This window comes from Mustela nigripes, chromosome 7 (genome assembly GCF_022355385.1).
Source record: "Mustela nigripes isolate SB6536 chromosome 7, MUSNIG.SB6536, whole genome shotgun sequence".
NCBI lineage: Eukaryota > Metazoa > Chordata > Mammalia > Carnivora > Mustelidae > Mustela > Mustela nigripes.
In genome coordinates this window covers 116,772,007-116,791,594 of record NC_081563.1, presented here as the reverse complement: position 1 = coordinate 116,791,594, position 19,588 = coordinate 116,772,007, and the positions used below count along the sequence as shown (strand labels likewise).

Below are 19,588 nucleotides of genomic sequence, written 5' to 3'. Positions count from 1 at the left end.
GACCATCGGGGAATTCCGAGAAGAAGGTGCAGAAAAAAAAGAGCTTCTGGAGTCAGAGACTGCCACAGTTGTGAAACTTTGGTTAAGTCATTCTCTAGACCTGTTTCCTCGTCTTTAATACAACTTTAACACTGTCTTCAGGGTACTGTGAGGATGGTATGAGTCAAGGTATATAACACGCTGGTGCATTCTGGGTTCTCAACCAATATCACTCCTTTCCGATCCCTGGTGCAGTGTAGCAGAAAAAAAAAAAAAAAATCTTTCAAAAACACTGGCGGGAGTGGGAAACGATAAGAGCGGTGGCTAGGGACTAGAGGCCCCGAAACCAGGATACCGATCACAAACCGGACTCTGCTCAGCAAGTGTGGCCACAGGTGCAGTAGGAAGCAGGCCTCTCTGAACTGAAAATACCATCTGCCATGGGGGCTGGAGGCAGCAGTGGGGCTCAGCCTTTAGACCACACGATTACACAGGAAGAGAGGGAGGGAGAGAGGCCTTTTTTCAACCTAGTATTTAAAGACACACAGCAGGGTAAGCATTTCAGTTATTTTTAGTTAAACAAAAACAGCCTTTTCCAAGGGTGATAAAGTGAACTGAAGGTCAGAAGGAAGCAGGGTGTGGGCTGCTCAAAGCTCTTGCTCCGAGATCTGGACGTGAGAAAAGAAGGCCCTCCCAAGAATTCAAGGGTGACCGGCCAGCAGAGGGATGCCTCTGATGACTGAGCACTGGCGCATCCTCTAAGGAGGCCCTAAGGTGATTTCCACCTGCCAGTCAGGTTGACATGATTAACATTATTATTCTTGGGGGCTATTAAATTAAGGAATGACGCAGGAAGCCAAGAGAGTGGCTTATTCAGTTGGATTCTGAATCACAATCAGGAAATAGTCTTTATCTGCAAAAGAGAAAAACGAAAAAATAAATCATTAAATCATTAAAATTAAAGTTAAAATGACCAACCATAAAAGGGGAGAGGAACATAAAAAGCATCAATGCTCAGGCTACTTCCAACTGTTGGGAAAACAGAAGATGAACTTGCAAGCTTCCCAAGGTGGCTGCCGCCCTGTGGCTGCCGGGAAAGCGAAGCCCCTCCCACCCCGCAGCCTCGGCCCGCAGCACCCCCCCTTTTCTAATATTCATGCTACCATATGAACAGGGAGGTAGGAGTATCATGCCTGCTTTCTGGGTAGGAAAACTCAGATTCAGAGAATTTAAATGAATGGCCTACGGCAGTGATTCTCAAACTAGAGGGCACATGAATTTCCTAGGGTCTGGGCTCAAAACAAACACTACTGGGCCCCGCCCCTAGCCCTTTGGATTCAGTAGGTCTGGAGTACAGCCGAAGAAATTGGGTTTTTTTAAATTAAGTTTTTATTTTTAAATTTGCATTTACTCTTTTAAAGTTTTGTTTATTTATTTATTTACTTACATATTTCTCGATACAGCCAATGTGGGGCTCAAACTCACAGCCCCAAGATCAAGAATCACATGCTCCTCTTACTAAGCCAACCAGGCATCCCCTAAACAAGTTTTTAGTTTTAATTACAGTATAGTTAAAAGAATTTACTTTTTTTTTTTTTTAAAGATTTTATTTATTTATTTGACAGACAGAGATCACAAGTAGGCAGAGAGGCAGGCAGAGAAAGGGGGAAGCAGACTCCCTGCTGAGCAGAGAGCCCAATTTGGGGCTCGATCCCAGGACCCTGGGATCATGACCTGAGCCGAAGGCAGAGGCTTTAACCCACTGAGCCACCCAGGCGCCCCAAGAGTTTACATTTTTAACAAGTTCCCAGGTAATGCTGATGCTGCAGGTTCTGGGACAGCCACTAAGTTAAGGTTGCTTTTCATTTATTTTAGTAGAGATTGGAGAAGCAGAGCATTTCAAACTTGGCCCACTTAAACTACAAACATTTATTAAGGCTCCCATGTGCCCAGTCCTGGGCCGATCGCTTCTCATATGGTGCCTCAGTAAATCACTCCATGAGACAGACACTAGTGTTTTCCACCTCACTGAAGCTCAGAGAGGTTGCCCAAGCCAGAGCAAAAACGCAGGACTGGGCAGCCAGCTGGGTTAGACCCAGATGCTCCGCACACCTCTGGTCTGCCCTCTGCTGAAGAGGGGAGAAACGGCAGGACCTTGGCCTTGTCTGCTTTGTGTGTGCGGATTCAAACCTAAAGTTTGCTTCTTCCCATGATGACAGGCTGTTGCAGATAGGAAGAAACAGATTTTATATGACTAAGAGTTTCAGGGCTAAGCAATCTGTGTAAGTTAAAATCACTTACAAATAAAAGTAGAAATAATTAACAAGCCACCAATAAAACAGACACAATTAGCAATACTAGTGTCTTTTCTTCCAAGTATCAAGCTCTAAATTCAATAACATCACTCCAAGTGCTTTGTGGGAGGCAGAGTATTAAAGCTTGATCATGCTGTATTAACTTGGCTTTGTATTAGTGAGGTTAACAAATGAAAATCAAAAGTCTGTCTTAAAACGTCTTTTCGCACAGGCTGTTCTGGGCCAGGATGGGGTGAAAACTGGCACATATGCAGTGGACTAAACTGTCTGAAACTAACTGTTGCTATTTGTGGTCAGGGAAGCAGCTTCTTACTTTGAGCAGCCAGAAAGATTAGGTGGGAAGAAAGGGATACTGGACTTCCTTCCTGGGCAGGGCTCTTCCAAGTTGTTCCCGTGGTGTGGGATGCTAATTATAGTACCATAAGGACCCACCTCAACATGCAGCAACTAGGCCTGTTCTATGCTGGGGGCCATCCCCGTGGGACTTGAGCTCTGTGGAAATCCCAAGGCCATCTAGTCCTAATGCTTCGGAGGCTCTGGACAGTGGCCCCTGCCCACAAGAGTTCTGGCACCAAAATCTAGAAACTGTGAGCCCCTGTGACTGGGTCAATGGTTCTCCCCTTTGTATCCTTCTAAGCAGCCAGGGAGGTCAGAACAAGCCTGAGGCAGAGAACCAACACTGCCCTGCTACTGGGGTGGGTGCCCCAACAAATGACCCCAGAATTCTGCAGCCAGCTTCCTCTTCATCTGTGTTGCCAAGTCCAAGGACACTCAGCATCCACAGCCTCCCTATCACCCTCCTTCATCCGGGCCCCAAAGACAATCATGTTGCCTCCTGGCTTAAAAACCATCACAGGGTCAAGTCCATACAGCTAAGTTTGGTGTCTGATGCCTCTTCGATAGTGGACCAAACATCTCACCCTCATTCCTTCCCACACATATTCTGATGGGCTAGACGAGCTGTGCTGCAGCCCACCTGTGTCACCATAGGCACACTGAACTTCGTGGCCCAGCCAAAGAAAGAGAGGGGGAGGAGCAGAAGTAATAATATAAAAATAGTCCTAGACAATTAATCTGTCCACCACTCACTCCAGTCTGTGAGTGAGGTAATACAGGCCACGACAGGTGGCCCTGATGTGCCCTTCTGTGGCCCAGTCCTTGCAGGCTCCTCCCAGGAGGCGCATTTCATCATCCTGCGAATGGTCCTAAGACCTAAAGACAGGTATAGTTCGTACTACACGGCTTCCACCCCCCTCAAGATTTCATTTATTTTTTTTGACAGAGAGATCACAAGTAGGCAGAGACGCAGGCGGGGGGGGGCGGGCGGGGGGAGAAGCAGGCTCCCTGCTGAGCACAGAGCCCCATGCGGGGCTCGATCCCAGGACCTTGAGATCATGACCTGAGCTGAAGGCAGACCTTGAGATCATAACCCACTGAGCCACCCAGACACCCCCTACACAGCTCGTAAACACAGGCCAAGCACTGCACGAGAAGAAACAAAAGCAGCAATTTGTTCCAACACTGGAGGAAAAGCTGGCCACACAGGGCCCAGAGAGACAGGACTACACTTTAGTAGTGGGCAATTTAATACTTTTTCAAGGATAAAATGACCATATGGTATTTTTGTCTTGTGCTTTGGTTTCAAATCACCGAATTCTTTTTCTTTCAAACATCGTTTTCCCATCCCTCCAACTTGGTTACTCTTTCCTGTGCCTTCTAGATTCAGCTCAAATGTCCCCTTTTCTGGGAAGACCTAACCACACCTTCCTCTTTGTTCCATGAGACCACGATTCCCCTCTGTGGCCTAGGAGAGTCACAGTGCATAAGTATGTGTTGGGGATGCCAGCCAGAGACTAGCTAGGCAGTGAGGCAATCAACTCTGTACCTTCAATTCTTCAGGCTCACAATGGCAACTATGGGGACACCAATGTGCCAAGTTGTCCCGATAAGCTACCCACAATATGCTGGGACAGTCTGCTCCCAAGCAGGAATGTGGAAGACCTCTTACCTGGTGCAACCATAATTTCATTTTTCTTGGAGCGAATTCGAAGGAAGGTGAGGTCATTCTGGGGGTCAATTTCACGCACGGTGCTCCGGGCCTTCAAGATGAAGTTGTGCATGAGGTTGGCATACTGTGTGGTGGTGGGGTTGTCCATGGTGCTCTTGATGGGAATGCCTGAGGGGAGAGCAAGGGAATGAGTAGGAAGCTGGAGCCCCATTCTGCCCAGCTCCCAACCCCACACCCTTAAGAGTACTGGACCAGCAATTAATAACCAATGCCACTATTTACTGAGGGCTTGGCAGGCACAGCGCTGAGCACTTTCAGCATGGCAGCACCAGTCCCTGGAATTACTCTGGCAGTGGAATCACTATCTTCACTTGCCAGTGAGGCAACAGAAGCGCTGAGCCTTCACACAGCACAGAAGCAGTGGGGCTAGGATTCAAATGCAGGCCTGTTGGCTCCACTGCTGGGCTCCTTCCACAGGGCTGCACTGTCTTGACTGGCTTCCAGCAATAAAAGGGGAGACTGTCATTCAGAATACTTAGAACCTGAATAAAGAGGACAGCTCTTGTGAATTTGTAAATACTGAAAAGTAGGAAGAAGGAAAAAAGGTCGCCTGTGTCAAGACACTACCATCCCTAGGTGCTTTGCTCTAGTTCCCACCAAGGGAGGTTTAGGGCCCAGTTATAAACACATGTCCGTCCACACACATGATCGTGTCCCTTAAATTAAAGTGTGTTTCTCTGTCCGTGTATAGACTGGTAAACAGCATTGCTATTGCTTTCAAATAGCCCACAACTGGCCATTCCACAGAATTAATCATTCCTTTATTGTTGGGACATAGGCTGGATTTTTTTTTTTTTTTTTTTTTTTACTTAATTACAGTGCCATGAACACCATTGTGTACCAAGCTTTTTCTGTTTTGAAGATTGTTTCCTTTCAATGAACTATTAAAAGGACCTCCCTTACTAGTCAGTACCTATCATCATGGAGGTGAAAAATGGGGCTCAGCCTGAGCGAACTCAGGACACAACTTAATCATCAGGTGCCTATGAATCACTGTGACATATCAGCAGAAGGTTCCACGGAGGAAGCCTTAAGTGCCCAACGCTAACAGGTATTTGTGATAAATGTGGCACAAATGACTCCTCACACATAAGTGGCCAGATATGGGGGCCCATGACCCTGCTGGTCTGGCCCATAAGTGACCAGCTTAAGGACTGGCCAAAGGCAATCACCCTCAGGCCTACTCACAGGTGGCAAGAAACTGGCCCAATCTTGTCTTCTTAGGGCATAGGAACATGAGTGTGGGCAAGAGAAGCAGCTGAGCCAGAGGCTGTTCTGAGCCAAGTGAAGTCATGAAGACAGACTAGTGACCATTTGCCTTTAAGCGACAAGACAACTAGGTCACTAGGGCTGCTACTGGGTCCTAGATGGCAACAATGTGCCCACCAGGGCCCCCTGAAGCTTTACTCCATAGCAGAATCTTCCTAAGGATGGCAGTATGAGCAGCCACGGTGATGACTGAGTAGGAATTCTGAAATCTGATGACCTGGACTTACACCCTAGCTCTATCCCTTGGGGTGGCTATGTGGCCTTACACAAGTGAGTTAACCTCTCAAGCCTCTGTTTCTTCATCTGTAAAATAATGCTTGGCTGTGAGGATTAAATACAGCTAATCCATTTAAGAATGTTTAGCAAGAGTACAAACGTAATGTTGGCTTGTTACCAACATCAGTACAAAATAAATTCCATCCCCCAGGTAACTTGAGGGGCCAATGTCAAGGCCTGGCGAAGTCTGGATGATCAAAACTCTTAACCTTCTCTTCTTCTATACCACAAGGCCATCTTTTCTCAGGTCCCTCTGCCTGGGACTTTCCTTCCTTCCCGATTCTCTCATAATTCCCACTGGTCCCTCAGGTGTCCATTTTCTGGTGGATCTACCCACCTCCAGATGTGGTCAATGCCCCCACTCTACCACCCACCCAATTTTTCTTCAGAGCTGTTTCCTCTGGAGTTTGATATCACACCATTATGGAAGTGAGCAGGACCAGGTCTGATTTGCTCACCATTGTCCTTAAAGAGACTTCACTAAGCATTTATTGCAGATGATAAATAAGTGCTCTCAAGGGCTCCTTCAGCAGTTCAAATACTGTCATGAGTCTGATCACATTTCTACTAAGTGACAGGTGTACAAATGAGACCAAAAGCTAAACACTTGTCAGCTCACTTTAAAAAGCAAAACAAACAAACAAACAAAAAAACAAACAAAAAAAACTACAAACACTGAAGTAGTGAGGAGGTGGGACCAAAACCGGAGAGCATTTCAAATAAGGACAAGAGATCAAGTCCAGATTCACAGGATGTCAGAGCTGGGGACACCACACAGACAGCCGAACAATTAGGTCACCTCCTCCAAGCTTGTGCCTTCACAAATGTGGACTGTGCAGCCTGCAGAAGTAGCTGGTTACTAGGGAGCATAATTTCTAACTTGGGGCTTAGATCCGTCAAGACTAAGGTTGTACAGCCAGGTGCTCCCACCAAACCCAGATTCATTATTAATCAACAGTAAAAAACATTAACAATATTTAACAGAGGCAGTAATCCCCCGCATTATCTGTGGTTTCACTTTCCATGGCTTCAGTTACCTGCATCAACTCTGGTGTGGAAGCAGATGATTCTCTTGATCAGGTCAACAGTAGCCTACTGTTGTCTCACAATGCCTAGGTCATTCACCTGACTTCATTTCATCACATAGGAAATTTTAGGATCGCACGTCATTTCAAGAAGGGTGAATACCATATAATAAGGTATTTTGAGAGACCACATTCACATAACTTTTATTATAGTATATTGTCATAACTGTTTATTATTAGTTTTGTTCTTCATCTCTTCTTGTGCTTTATTTATACATTTAACTTTATCATAAGTATGTACATATAGGAAAAACCATAGTACACATAGGGTTGAGTACCATCCTGTTTTCAGGCATTCACTGGGGGTTTTGGAATGTACCCCCCATGGATAAGGGGGGACTACTGTATTTGTTAAGCACCTACTACGTGTCAACATTGTTCTAGGTGCTAGGGATACAGCAGTGAACACAAGAGACAAATCTCTGCCCTCGAAGCTTACAAGTTGAGTCTTTTATGTTGCCCCATGTGGGTACAGCACAAGATGGAAGCGGTCTGGGGACACCTGGGTGGCTCAGTGGGTTAAGCCTCTGCCTTCGGCTCAGGTCATGATCCCAGGGTCCTGGGATCGAGCCCCACATCGGGCTCTCTGCTCTGCAGGGAGCCTGCTTCCTCCTCTCTCTCTGCTTGCCTCTCTGCCTACTTGTGATCTCTGTCAGATAAATAAATAAAAAAAAAAGAAAAAAGATGGAAGCGGTCTGAAGAGGTACAAATGGAATGGAGTAGTCCTTAAGTTTTTGGTAATTCCACTTAAAATTCACATTTTTACTATGAAACTTCATTTAAATTTGGCCAAGGCAAAGATGTCAAAAGGCAGTGGCAGGTGGTTGGTAAGTGATTGGGATAAGGGTATGTCATTAGTTCAGGAGCAAAAGCAGTCACTCGGGGCTGGAGTGGTTAGGAAATGCATCCTGCAGGAAAAGGCAGCTGAGCTGAATCATTTGGGTATGAAAGCCCTAGAGGGGCTAATAGATTAAAATCCCTAATCATCCTTCATGGAAGCTTCCAGAGAGCTTAAAGGCCCTATAGAGCAGTGAGTTCTGATGACCGATAGCCAGAAGTGGGTGACCTTGAACATGTCACCCAATTTCTCTCAGCCCTAGGTTTCTTATCGAAAAATGGGCAGTGCTCGCTTCAGCAGCACATATACTAAAATTGAAAAATGGGCAATACTCCTGCCTTGCAGGGTCATGGTGTGAAATGTAAATGAGAGACGAAAGTGGGAGCTCTGTAGTGGGATACAAATTAAAAATAAATACTTGCAATATGGCATTACATCAGGTACTGTTCTAAAAGCTTTCCTTAAAAGGAAACTGGAACAGAGAGGTTAAGTGACTAGCCTAAGATCACACAGCTGATAAAAATTAAGTAGAGCCAGGATTCAAACCTAGGCAGTCTGGTTCCACATTCTATATTCTTACCCACTGGGCAATACTGCCACATTAGTGTATAAAAAAGAAGTGCCCATCAGTATCCAAAAGGTAAGCAGTTGGTGCTATATTCTAATGAAAAAGCTCAAGTTTGGGGGCAGTTTTAAAGCAAAACTGAAGCCTGTGACTTCCAAATACTGATGGAGGTCTAATCCTCCCCCATTTGGGGTGAAAAAATGCCCAGTCTGAGAAGATAGTCTCTCTAGGAGATATACAAATAGTCTTTCAGATCTGGGAGTAAGAAGCAGCTAAAAGAGATTAGCCAGATCAATCACTCCACTTATGGCAGCTGAGGTCTGAAGAAGGGAAGAGGAAGCCCCAGGCCCTCTAGCTGAGCAGTGGCAGACCCCAGCTGGAACTTGCTCCTGCCTCCACAGTGTCCTGAGGACCCCAAACCTGTTGCCTGCTTTGACCACATGGCATAATTAGAGTTTGACAAAGCTGGGGAGCATGCGCTGTGCGCTGCCTAGATTTGGGCTGGCCGGAGTCGGACAACTTGGAAAATAACATTCTAACTAAGGACATGTCACTTCAACTTTTTCACCCTTAATGACTTTCATTCTGCTCTATAAGTAGGAATTATTGAGAAGTCTGCCTTTCTAAAAACAAGGACTAGAATGACATCACATACACACAGAGCTCTTAAATCAGAGTTCACTAAATGCACTGCACTAGAGAATGGGGGAGGCCAGCTGGGTGACCCTAAGCATTGACTGGGCTACAGACCAACAGCTACTCTCTGTTTCTTCACAGTACAGTGTGGGAGAGAGCACAAGTGCATTCAGACAGACTTAGCATGAAATGTTGGTTCTTTTTTTTTTTTTTTTTTAAGATTTTATTTCTTTATTTGACAGAGAGAGAGATCACAAGTAGGCAGAGAGAGAGAGGGGGGAAGCAGGCTCCCTGCTGAGCAGAGATCCCAAAGCGGGGTTGGATCCCATGATCCTGAGATCATGACCTGAGCCAGAGGCAGAAGGTTAACCCACTGAGCCACCCAGGCACCCCTGCAATCTTGGTTCTGTAATGGCAGGAAAATCAATTAAATTTCTAGACTCTGTTCTCTCTACTGCAAAATGGAGACAACAGGGCTGCTTTATGGAATAAATGAAACAAAATGTTTGTAAAGCAATGGCTTGCAGCCTGGCACAGAACAAGTGCTTGATAAATGTTAGTTCTTTTCTTCACCATGTCTACTGCAGTTTGGGAATATTAGTATCCGTACTCTTCTAGTTGATGAAATAATGTATAGAAAAGGAGGGAGAGGCGCCTGGGTAACTCAGTCAGTTAAGCATCCAACTGTTGATTTCAGCTGAGGTCATGATCTCAGGTTTGTGAGATCGAGCCCCACAATGGGCTCAGTGCTGGGCATGGAACCTGCTTAGAATTCTCTTTCTCCCTCTGCACTCCGCACAACCGCCTCCCCCGCCACCTCCCCAAAGGAGGAAAAAGCTATAGGCATTAAGAAGTTGACCAGAGTATTATCTAGTGAAAAAATTGAAACAGGGGCACCTGGCCTGGCTCAGTGGGTAGATTGTGCAACTCCTGATTTCGGGGTTGTGGGTTTGAGCCCTAGGCTGAGTGTAGAGTTTACTTAAAAAAACAAAAAAGATTAGAAACCATATAAATGGTGGATGGCTGATAAACATTGTACTGGCAATTAAAAATTTTGCTTATGTAAATCATGACAAAAAAAGCCAGAAAACAAGCTCATAAGTGAACATATGCAAAAGAATAACAACTATAATAATTATGACCAAGAAAAGATATACCTCGGCAAGGGCTAGAAAAGCATGGCACAGTCAAAAGTATGATCTGTCAGGGCAGTGGAATTGAGTGAATTTTTCCTTTTTTAAACTTTGGAATTCCAGTAATAGTGCTAGGACACTGGAAGTACTTAAAAGAGGATACAAATTAGATTCTGTACGTGAAGGGGCTTAGTAAATAATAAGTGTCAGGCTAAGTTTGGGCTGTTTCCTTGGGGTCTGCCTATGAGCAGGTCATGGCCAAAGGGAGGGTGTACCTTCTGTGTTCACCACGATGATGCCCTGTACTCCCTTCTGGCTCTGAAGTCGCTTCAGTGTCTCCTCCACCTCTGCCTGCCAGAGAGAACAAGACCCAGGTTAGGAGGGGCCAGGAAGAGTGGACTGACTCCCTCACACTCCTGGCTGATTAATCACATATTTGTCTTCCAATAACAAACAAGTAACACCCAGGCACATGGCACCTCCTCAAAGCTCCCCAGGCCTGTTTGGAGTGGTCCCTAGGTCATCCCTAGGGTTTAAACCATCTGTTACAAACCCCGGCATGGGGTGTGGCTACTCCTGGCTCTTTGCCCACTAGGCACTATTACCCCTCCCGGCTTAGCTATTTGGGAGCAGAATATAAATACCATTCTTGGGAGAACAGACACATCCATGACTCTCATATTTGGAACACTGGGGGAACCAGACTCCAATGATTTGAAAAAACCTAAACAGCGGTGTCTACTAGGAAGGAGACTAAGTTGTCATTCGTGGCCCAAACAGCACAAATGAAAATATTCCAAAGGAAGAAAATGACTCCACGAGGATAAACTCGGTGACTTAGTAAGCTAGCATCTGAGACAGTGTGACACATGGTACATAGACACAGAAAATATGCCTGGGGAAGGGGCTCATTAATCCTGATTCTCCAGAAACTAGCACATGGCATTTGGGCCCTCACCCTATCATGCCAGGCCTTTTATGTTATTATCACGGCCATCTCTTCTACCCTTCCTTCAACTCTCCATCTTCACACCTATACCTCCTTTATCTCCAAATCTTTTTTACCCTAACAAGGAAACCCAATAAATTCTTCTAGGCCATTTAAGGCATTACCTCTTCCATGAAGCTTTTACTGATCCCCAACTCTGGAGTCTTTGCCCGGTTCTGACTCCCCAAACTCTTGGACTGTACCTCTCTAGGAATGCATTAGGTACTGGTTTACTTAGAGTTTCTACAATGCTCTGCACAACAGGTGCTCAATAAAAAGCTTCTTAACTGAACTAGGCCTAATTCTGTGGATGGAAACAAGTGTGCTTGTTCTTAGGAGGCCCCTTCCAGACCAGCCCAGAATCCAGGCAGAAGCTACTCAAAGGGTGAGTCAGACTATGTTCAAAACAGATGCCATCAACCAACCTAAAGGAAGTAGTTCCCCACCCCCAAGGGCTAATGAGTTGGCCTGGAGGGGAGGAGCTCCTAAACAGTGATGGAGAGAGCACAATGAATTACTGTTTTTCTAGTAGGAAAAAAGCTGACAATCCAGTCACTACCACCCACTCCCCAATGATATAAGAATACTGAAATGCTGGAGAGAAGAGCAAACAAGTTCCTCCTATGAGATGGCAAATAGCCTAACACGTCATAAATCTGGAGACTGAGTAAAAGGACAGGGCTAGCTCTGTGGACGGGAGTATAATACAGCGGATCATGAATGTATGAGGTCATAATTCACTCCAGACTTTCACCGAGCTGCTATTAAATGCTATTTTGGAGAGGGGGGGGTGAAGTACAATAGTGGTCAGTTTTACACAGTACTCCATCTGACCTGGTAACTTTCCTGAAACTCATCCTAAGGAAATAACTTAAAAGAAGAATACAGCAAGATGTTTGCTGCTGTGACAACTGCAGTTGCAAAATACAGAAAGAGCCCAAAGTGCCCAATAATTAGGAGAAAAGTCAATTCAATTATAGACTTCTCTTCATAGGAATATAATATACATATTAACAACGGTAATCAGAATATATCACCACAAAAAGTTCATGATATAACATTAAGTGAAAACAGCTAAATGCAAAAACAAAGTGCTTGATGAGGGCACCCACGTGAAAACAAGCAAGCTAGGACTCTGAAAAAAATAAAAGCCACATTGAACGCAGGGAATTGTAGATAAGATTTTCTTTTTTTTTTTTCTTTTCCAAAACAGCCTCTTTTTACTCCATTACATTGTTTCTATTTAAAAACATCTTTGGGGGGGCACCTGGGTGGCTCAGTGGGTTAAAGCCTCTGCCTTCAGCTCAAGTCATGATCCTGGTGTCCTGGGATTAAGCCCCATAACAGGCTCTCTGCTCGGGGAGGGGTCTGCTTCCCTTTCTCTCTGCCTGCCTCTCTGCCTACTTATGATCTGTCAAATAAATAAATAAAATCTTTAAAAAAAATAAAATTAAAGACATTTTTTTGGGGTGCCTGGTTAGCTCAGTTGGTTAAACATCTGCCTCTTGGTTTTGGTTTAGGTCATGATCTCAGGGTCTTGGGGCTGAGCCCTGCGTCAGGCTCCGTAAGTTAACACAGAGCCGCTTGAGATTTTTTCCCTCTTCCTTTCCTCCTCCCCTAACTCGTGCTCTCTCTCTCTCTAAAATAAATGAACAAACTGAAAAAAAAAAAAAATCCACCAAACCCAAACATTTTTTTAACCCTTCTCTGTGTATCCAAGAAAGAGATCTCTAATATGGGGATACTGTAGGGCTCTGACATGCTCAACATTGACAGCTCAATGTTCAATCAACCTAGGGAAGAGAAAGAAAGCTAAAACCAAAGGTGTCAGAATAGAGGTCTGAAATATTCCCTGGAGGCTAGAAAGTAGAGCTGAAATGAAAGAGATGAATACTTCTTAACTCCTATTCATTTCAGCCCTACGTCAGGTATCTGGATGCCTTCTATATGCCAGACATTGTTTTAGGCCTGAGCTGCTATAATGAACAAAATCTAAAAACAAACAAACAAACAAACAAACCCCTTGCCCTCATGAAGCTGACCTAGGGGAAGGGGCAGACATTAAACAAGTAAAATATAAAGTCGGATACAGTAGGGAAGTGGTATCTGGAATTAAGGGGCTGATGGCAATTCTTTTAAAAATAGTTTATTTATTTGAGAGAGAGAGAAAATGTGTGCACAAGTTGGGGGAGGGGCAGAGGGAGAAACAGACTCCAGGCTGAGCAGGAGCCAGATGTTGGGTTCAATCCCAGGACCCTGAGACCATGGCCTGAGCTGAAGGCAGAGGCCTAACCAACTGAGCCACCCAGGCAGGCAATTTTAAATAAGGTGGTCAGAGAAGACCTCACCAAGGTGAAAGCTGTAGAGATCTGAATGAAGAAAATGAGGGAGCTAATGTGGATTTCTAAGGAGAGCATTCCAAACCACATAAAGAGCAAGTACAAGAGCCCCAAGGTTAACATATTTCAGGGCTCAAAGGAGCCAGTGTGGTTGAAGTGCAGTGAGCAGCAGGCGGCCAGATGACAGAGGTGGCCAGGGTCAGATTAGATTTCAGTGGGTCTGGTAGACCACAGCAATGACTTTGGTTTTTAATGGGGATGATATGGGGAGCCACTAGCAGGTTTTGAGGTGAGGAGTGACAAGATCTGATGTTTCAAAACAATGGGTCTGGTTGCTCTGTGGAGAACAGACTGTAGGGGGCAAGCACAGCCTGCCTGAGCCGTCTGAACAAGTACTGCTCCCTCTGAAGGAAGCAACCTTCACTCCTGCACTCACTGCTTGATGTAACTAATTCCCGACTCTTTGGATGCAGCTCATGAGTCTTCTGTGGGAGACCTTCTCCCCTCTCCTGGGTACCCTTCACCCTGCCTTCACAGGACATACATTGGGATGTAGCTATCTGTTCTGCTCTAGACCCAAAGCACCCCAGGAACAAGAACCCCAACTTTAGAGCCCCACTACCTGGCACAGTATAGACTCAGTAAATACTTAAGGAACAAATAAAAAGCATTTCTACAACCATGTTTTACAAAAATCAACCTTTTCAAGGGGGGGGGGGGGGGCAAGGCCTTACAGTACCCAGGGTAAAAAAGAGCTGGGGTTTAGGTGATCCTATATTTAACCTCGACCAAGACTTGGCTGCTTTAAGAAAACACACACAAGAAAGGGAGGACATACAATTATATATTAACCTGCTCAATACCTGCTATAAGTCAGATATTGGGATGAATGTTTTCAGACACCTTTCTCTCATTTGAACCTTCCATGGTTAGTAGGATCTCCATTTTACAATGAGGAAATGGAGATTCAGAAATGAGAAGTTTTGCCTGAAGACACACAGCAGGTCAAAAGAAGAGATGAATATGCCTCTGATCACAACTGATGAGGTCCCTGTCATGGGGAGCTAACATTCTGGTGAAGAGACATTTTTCTTTTTTAAGATTTTTGTTTATTAAATTGAGAAAGAATAAGCACAAGTGTGTGTGTGTATGTGTGTGTGTGTGTGTGTGTGTGAGAGAGAGAGAGAGAGAGAGAGAGAGAAAGCAGAAGCAGAGGGGCAGAGGAAGAGGGAGTAGCAGGCTCCCTGCTCAGATGTGTTTGATTCCAGAACACTGGAATCATGACCTGAGCTGAAAGCAGGCGCTTAACTGACTGAGCCACCCAGGTGCCCCAAGATATTTCTTTCTTTCTATTTATTTATTTTTTGGATGGCTGATGGTGAAAACACATTCAAAAAACAAGTAACCATGATTCTTGAAGGGTACAGGGACAGGGCTGGGGGCAGAGGAATATACTTTAGCTAGTGTGGTCTGGAACACCTGAGGCTGTAATCTTCAAGCAAAGAACTAAATTAGGAGAAAGAAAGCACTCCAGGCAAAGGACTGAAAGCAAAGGCAGTGAAGTGGAAACAAGTTTGGCATGTTTAAAGAATGGAGAGGGCTAGTACTGCCAATGTTTTTTGATAGGTGAAAATCATGTAACAGAAAGTCAACTTTTCTTTAATTTTTAAGACTTATCAGTGAAATTGAAATGAAACATTGTTTACATCTCTCATTTTTAAGTCTTTAGATTTTTCCACATATCTACTGATTTTAAAAAACTTTTGTATGTTAGAAATATTAGACTTTGGTCAAGTATATAATTAAATATAAAAAATAGTTTTCTCTAAGACTAGAGAATAGTCTTTTCCAACATGATCCCAACCCATAGGATGGGGCTAAGCCTGGGTGAGTTGGGGATCATGAGGTCTAGAGAGGGGTCTCCAGGAGAGCAAAGCACCAGCTACTGATCTGGGTTCAGGAGAAACTGCTTTAAACAAGCCTCAAGTTCAGCCCTAAAAGAGCCAAGAAGAAAAACTAATGTTACCAAAAAGCCACAAGTAGCAACAGGGACATTTACAGATAGGAAAGGACAGTCCTAGGCAGGCATCCAAGTATTGCCAGCTCTAGATCAACGTTTGTCGTTCCTGCCGAGCTAGCCAACTGGTCCCAGATCTGCCTGAGTGGATATGCAGTCCCCCAGGGTTGGCTCACATCTCCAACTTCCTGTCCTGCTCCTAGAGAGAGCCCAACTGGTATATTCTGCATTCTGGGTTGTAGGTAACACTAACATGGTGTCTGCATCAGGCAAGAAACAAGCCTTTCAGGTTCTTCAGTTCCCAGGTACATGCTGCTGACAGATGGAAAAACAAGTAGCAGTATAAGCAGGATTATTTATTGGTTCAGCATAAGAGGAATGATAATCATCAGAAGCAAATGATTCGCAAAGAAACTGACCAATCTGACTCCTAAGCATAAACATTATACTTTGTATAAAATAAAAATGAATCAAAACAACAAAAAAAAATCTGCATCTAATATAACAAAAGAGTAATTCCAAAACATGACACAAAATGATTAAGAAAAATAAAGTCTGGAGGCACCTGGGTGGCTCAGTCGGTTAAGCATCTGCCTTCAGGTCAGGTCATGATCCCACGGTCCTGGGATCAAGGCCTGCATCAGGCTTCCTGTTCAGTGGAGAGTTTACTTCTCCCTCTACCCTTCCCTCCTACTCATGATCTCTTGCTCTCTTTCACCTTCTCTCTCAAATAAATAAAATCTTAAAAAAAAAAAGAAAAATAGTCTAAAAGTTAAGTGGGCAAAAAGGATACTAGTAGAAAATATACCTAAGAGAAATTACAAACATATAGAAAAATGTTCACGGTTTCCTGAAAAATAAGAGACATTTCATTTCATTCCTTAAAAAATGAAAAATTGTAGCAATGATGAAGTGATTTTAAATCTAGCAGTTATGGCAAAGCTGGTACAAAGGCAATTCGACCTTTTGGGAAAGTGACAGAACAACACTACTGCAAGACCTGTAAGTTCTGGTCCCTTGGCCTCAGAAGATTTTTTCCCTGAGGATTTTTCCTAAGGAAATAATCTAATAATTTTTTTAAAAAAGAAAAATAAATTCTACACATACAGAAGTACTCATCACAGCATTATCTCAACTAATGAAGAACTAGAAGCAACCCAAATGTACACCAGGGGAATGGCTTCGCAAATTATGGTACAGCTATTTTACTATTATGTAGTCATTAAAAATGACAGATCACAAAGATGATGTAGCAATCATCAGATGAGAATAGTTTTGTGTAGGGGCGCTTGGGTGGCTCAGTGGGTTAAAACCTCTGCCTTTGGCTTAGGTCATGATCTTGGGGTCCTGGGATCAGGCCAGGCATTGGGCTCTCTGCTCAGCAGGGAGCCTGCCTCCCCCTCCCCCTCTGCCTGCCTCTCTGCCTACTTTTGATCTCTCTCTGCCAAATAAATAAATAAATAAAATCTTTAAAAAAAAAGGAAATAGTTTTGTGGTGAAGTAAAACTAGACAGTGTTATGGATGATTTTTATATCACCATTCTGAAGGTCAATCTGGCAGTTTCTACCAAACTATAAAATATGCATGCCAGAAGTAACACTTCTAGGAATCCACCCTATATCCTACATAGACACTAGCATGAACACACACACACACAGACAACAGTTAACTGCAGGGGTGCCTGGGTGACTCAGTAAAAGTGTCTGACTCTTGATTTCGGGTCATGTCATTATCTCAGGGCCCTGGGATGGAGACCAGAATCCAGCTCTATCCTGAGTGGGGTCTACTTGAGAATTCTCTCTCCCTCTGCCCCTTCCCCTCACTTGCATTCTCTCTTTCAAATAAATAAATCTTAAAAAAAAAAAAAGACAATAGTCACTGCAGCACTGTCTAGAATGAAAAACTGTAAGTCACCTAAATGTATTTACTGCAATGGAATATTATACAGAATGAAGATTTGTATATACTGCCATGGAAAAATGTTTGGTATTTTTAGGTGACTAGAGTAAGCTCTAGAAAGAGCTATCTCTTCCTATGTATAGCCTAAAGTAAACTTAATACCTAGAAACATAAATGTTCTAGTGTCATGTAATAAACAGCTTATATGTGAATGTGCTTATGCACTAATCAAATCCAGGAGGAAACACACCCAACTGCCAACAGTCATTTATCATAGGGGAGTGACATGGGGACCACATGCACTTTCTACATTACTTTGAAACTGCTTGAATTGTTTAAAATGTGCATCTAAATATGTTCTGCTTCTATAAGTAAAAACACAGTATAATGGTACTGGTTTCAATAAGCTACCATTTGTGTCAGAAGATGAGGGAGCATACACATAACTGTATTTGCATGTAGAGGTATAAGAAACTAACTTTCAACTCTGGTGACTGAACTGAGAATCAGGGGTGGGAGATTTATTTTTCATTCAGATCCCTTCAGATTATTTTTTCTTACTGTGTGCAGGTTACTTTTTTTTACACTTTAAAAAGTTATGTGAGGGGCGCCTGGGTGGCTCAGTGGGTTAAAACCTCTGCCTTCAGTTCAGGTCATGAGTCCTGGGATGGAGCCCCGTATCCAGCTCTCTGCTCAGCGGGGAGCCTGCTTCTACCTCTCTCTCTGCCTGCTTCTGTGCCTACTTGTGATCTCTGTCAAATGAATAAAATCAATTAAAAAAAAAAAGTGATGTGAAAGATGAGGTTACATATATTCGAAGTAATTACTACATGTTTTTAGTGATGTTAACACATTCTTTGTGGTGTAATAATAAATGAAAAAAGCAGAGTCCACAACTGTACATTCAGTAGGAACTAAACTATATAAAGTGAAAACTGAGGACCGAAAGATTAGGCTATGTCTTCTAATTACAAATGTTTGCCTCTAGGTCATGGCACTGTCCCTTTTTCCTTTGCCATTTTTATTGTGGGCTTTACATTTTAAAATAAGATTTTGGCCTTAACATTTCAGAAGTCTCTTCAAGCTTTCTACAAGTAGGCAGAATAAAAACCACAGGAAAACAAACTTACAAAGGCATAAAGAGCCAAAGACATAAAGTTCCTGCCAGCAAGGCTTTGGGATGCCCAAGGGTGGATCCCCCCAATTTCTGATTCATGCACCAAGTTCCAGACGCTCGAAAGAACCACAGGCACAGAAAGGCGTCAGTCAAGCTTCCTGGGTTCAAATCAACCTCCGCCATTTCCTGAGGCCAGGCATTTAATTTGACTCGGCTTCAGACTCCACGTATGTCAAATGGGGACAATGGTTGCACCTACCTCAAAGAGCTGGGGTGAGGAGAGCCAAGGTACGGAAAGCTCTTAGCAGTGATTGACACAAATAAAGCTCCCTGGAAACATTACCATTATTGTTATCGCGCAACAAGGCCCGGGACGCTAGGATGCAGGAGCCTGTGGGCCGGCCTCCGCATCTCCGTCAGACCCTCGCCGAGGCCCGAGCTCCTGCTTCCGGGCAAGGGGCAGCGGGATCCGGGAGCCCCACCTCGGTCCCCGCTGTCCCCTCAATCCGGGTATAGAGGCCTGCGCCGCCCGGGTTCCGCCCTCCGGTCAGCTCCGGCCCAACCACGCCCAGCCCCGCGGATTCCCAGGCCGGCACTTTGAGACACCTCCGGAGGATGGAAGGCCAGGCGCAGGGTGGTGGGCGGCCGTGCTCGGCCATCTTCCGGCCGCTAGCCGCGAGCTCCAGGAGGACACTCACCATCTCTAAACGGACGGGTAGCTCCGCGACGCCCGCACTCTATCCAGTCCCGGTGCCTCTCCGCGCCTGCGCACACACCCTGTCAAGACGGACAGCTCTGGCAGCCTATCAGGAGCGAGTATAGCACGAGCGGACAGGCGGGTCTTAGCCTCCCCAGGGCTTGTAGGGAATTTACCAGGCGCTGTCCGAAAGTGAAAAGCAGAGGGGCTTTTCAGCTGTGGGAAATTCACAACTCCTTCTGTGCCGAAAGATGCTTGTTATTGGTGTCAGAAGAGGATTTCAACTCAATCGAGGTCTGAGTTGGCTCTCGAAGTCCTGGGTGGACGGTAGTGGGCGAATACGAAGGCGAGGTGGGGGGTTGCTGA

General features: G+C 44.6%; 1 protein-coding gene across 1 annotated transcript; it reads right to left on the bottom strand.

The window, feature by feature from the left end:
- Positions 1-532: 532 nt before the first annotated feature.
- On the bottom strand, positions 533-19,331 carry DYNLRB1 (dynein light chain roadblock-type 1). Its single transcript, XM_059406834.1, has 4 exons — positions 19,224-19,331; positions 10,440-10,515; positions 4,303-4,470; positions 533-892 (listed from the first exon to the last, which is right to left on the bottom strand). The coding sequence occupies exons 1-4, from the start codon at positions 19,224-19,226 to the stop codon at positions 849-851; spliced, it is 291 nt and encodes a 96-aa protein (XP_059262817.1). The 5' UTR covers positions 19,227-19,331; the 3' UTR covers positions 533-848.
- Between the last annotated feature and the right edge of the window lie 257 nt (positions 19,332-19,588).

Bases quoted from the DNA above. Each gene is read 5' to 3' on its own strand.
- DYNLRB1 (XM_059406834.1), bottom strand. The intron at 4,471-10,439 runs GTACACCCTCCC...CTCTCCCCTCAG, and splicing joins CATCGTGGTGAACACAGAAG to GCATTCCCATCAAGAGCACC. The intron at 893-4,302 runs GTAAGAGGTCTT...TCTCTTTTGCAG, and splicing joins TGAAATTATGGTTGCACCAG to ATAAAGACTATTTCCTGATT.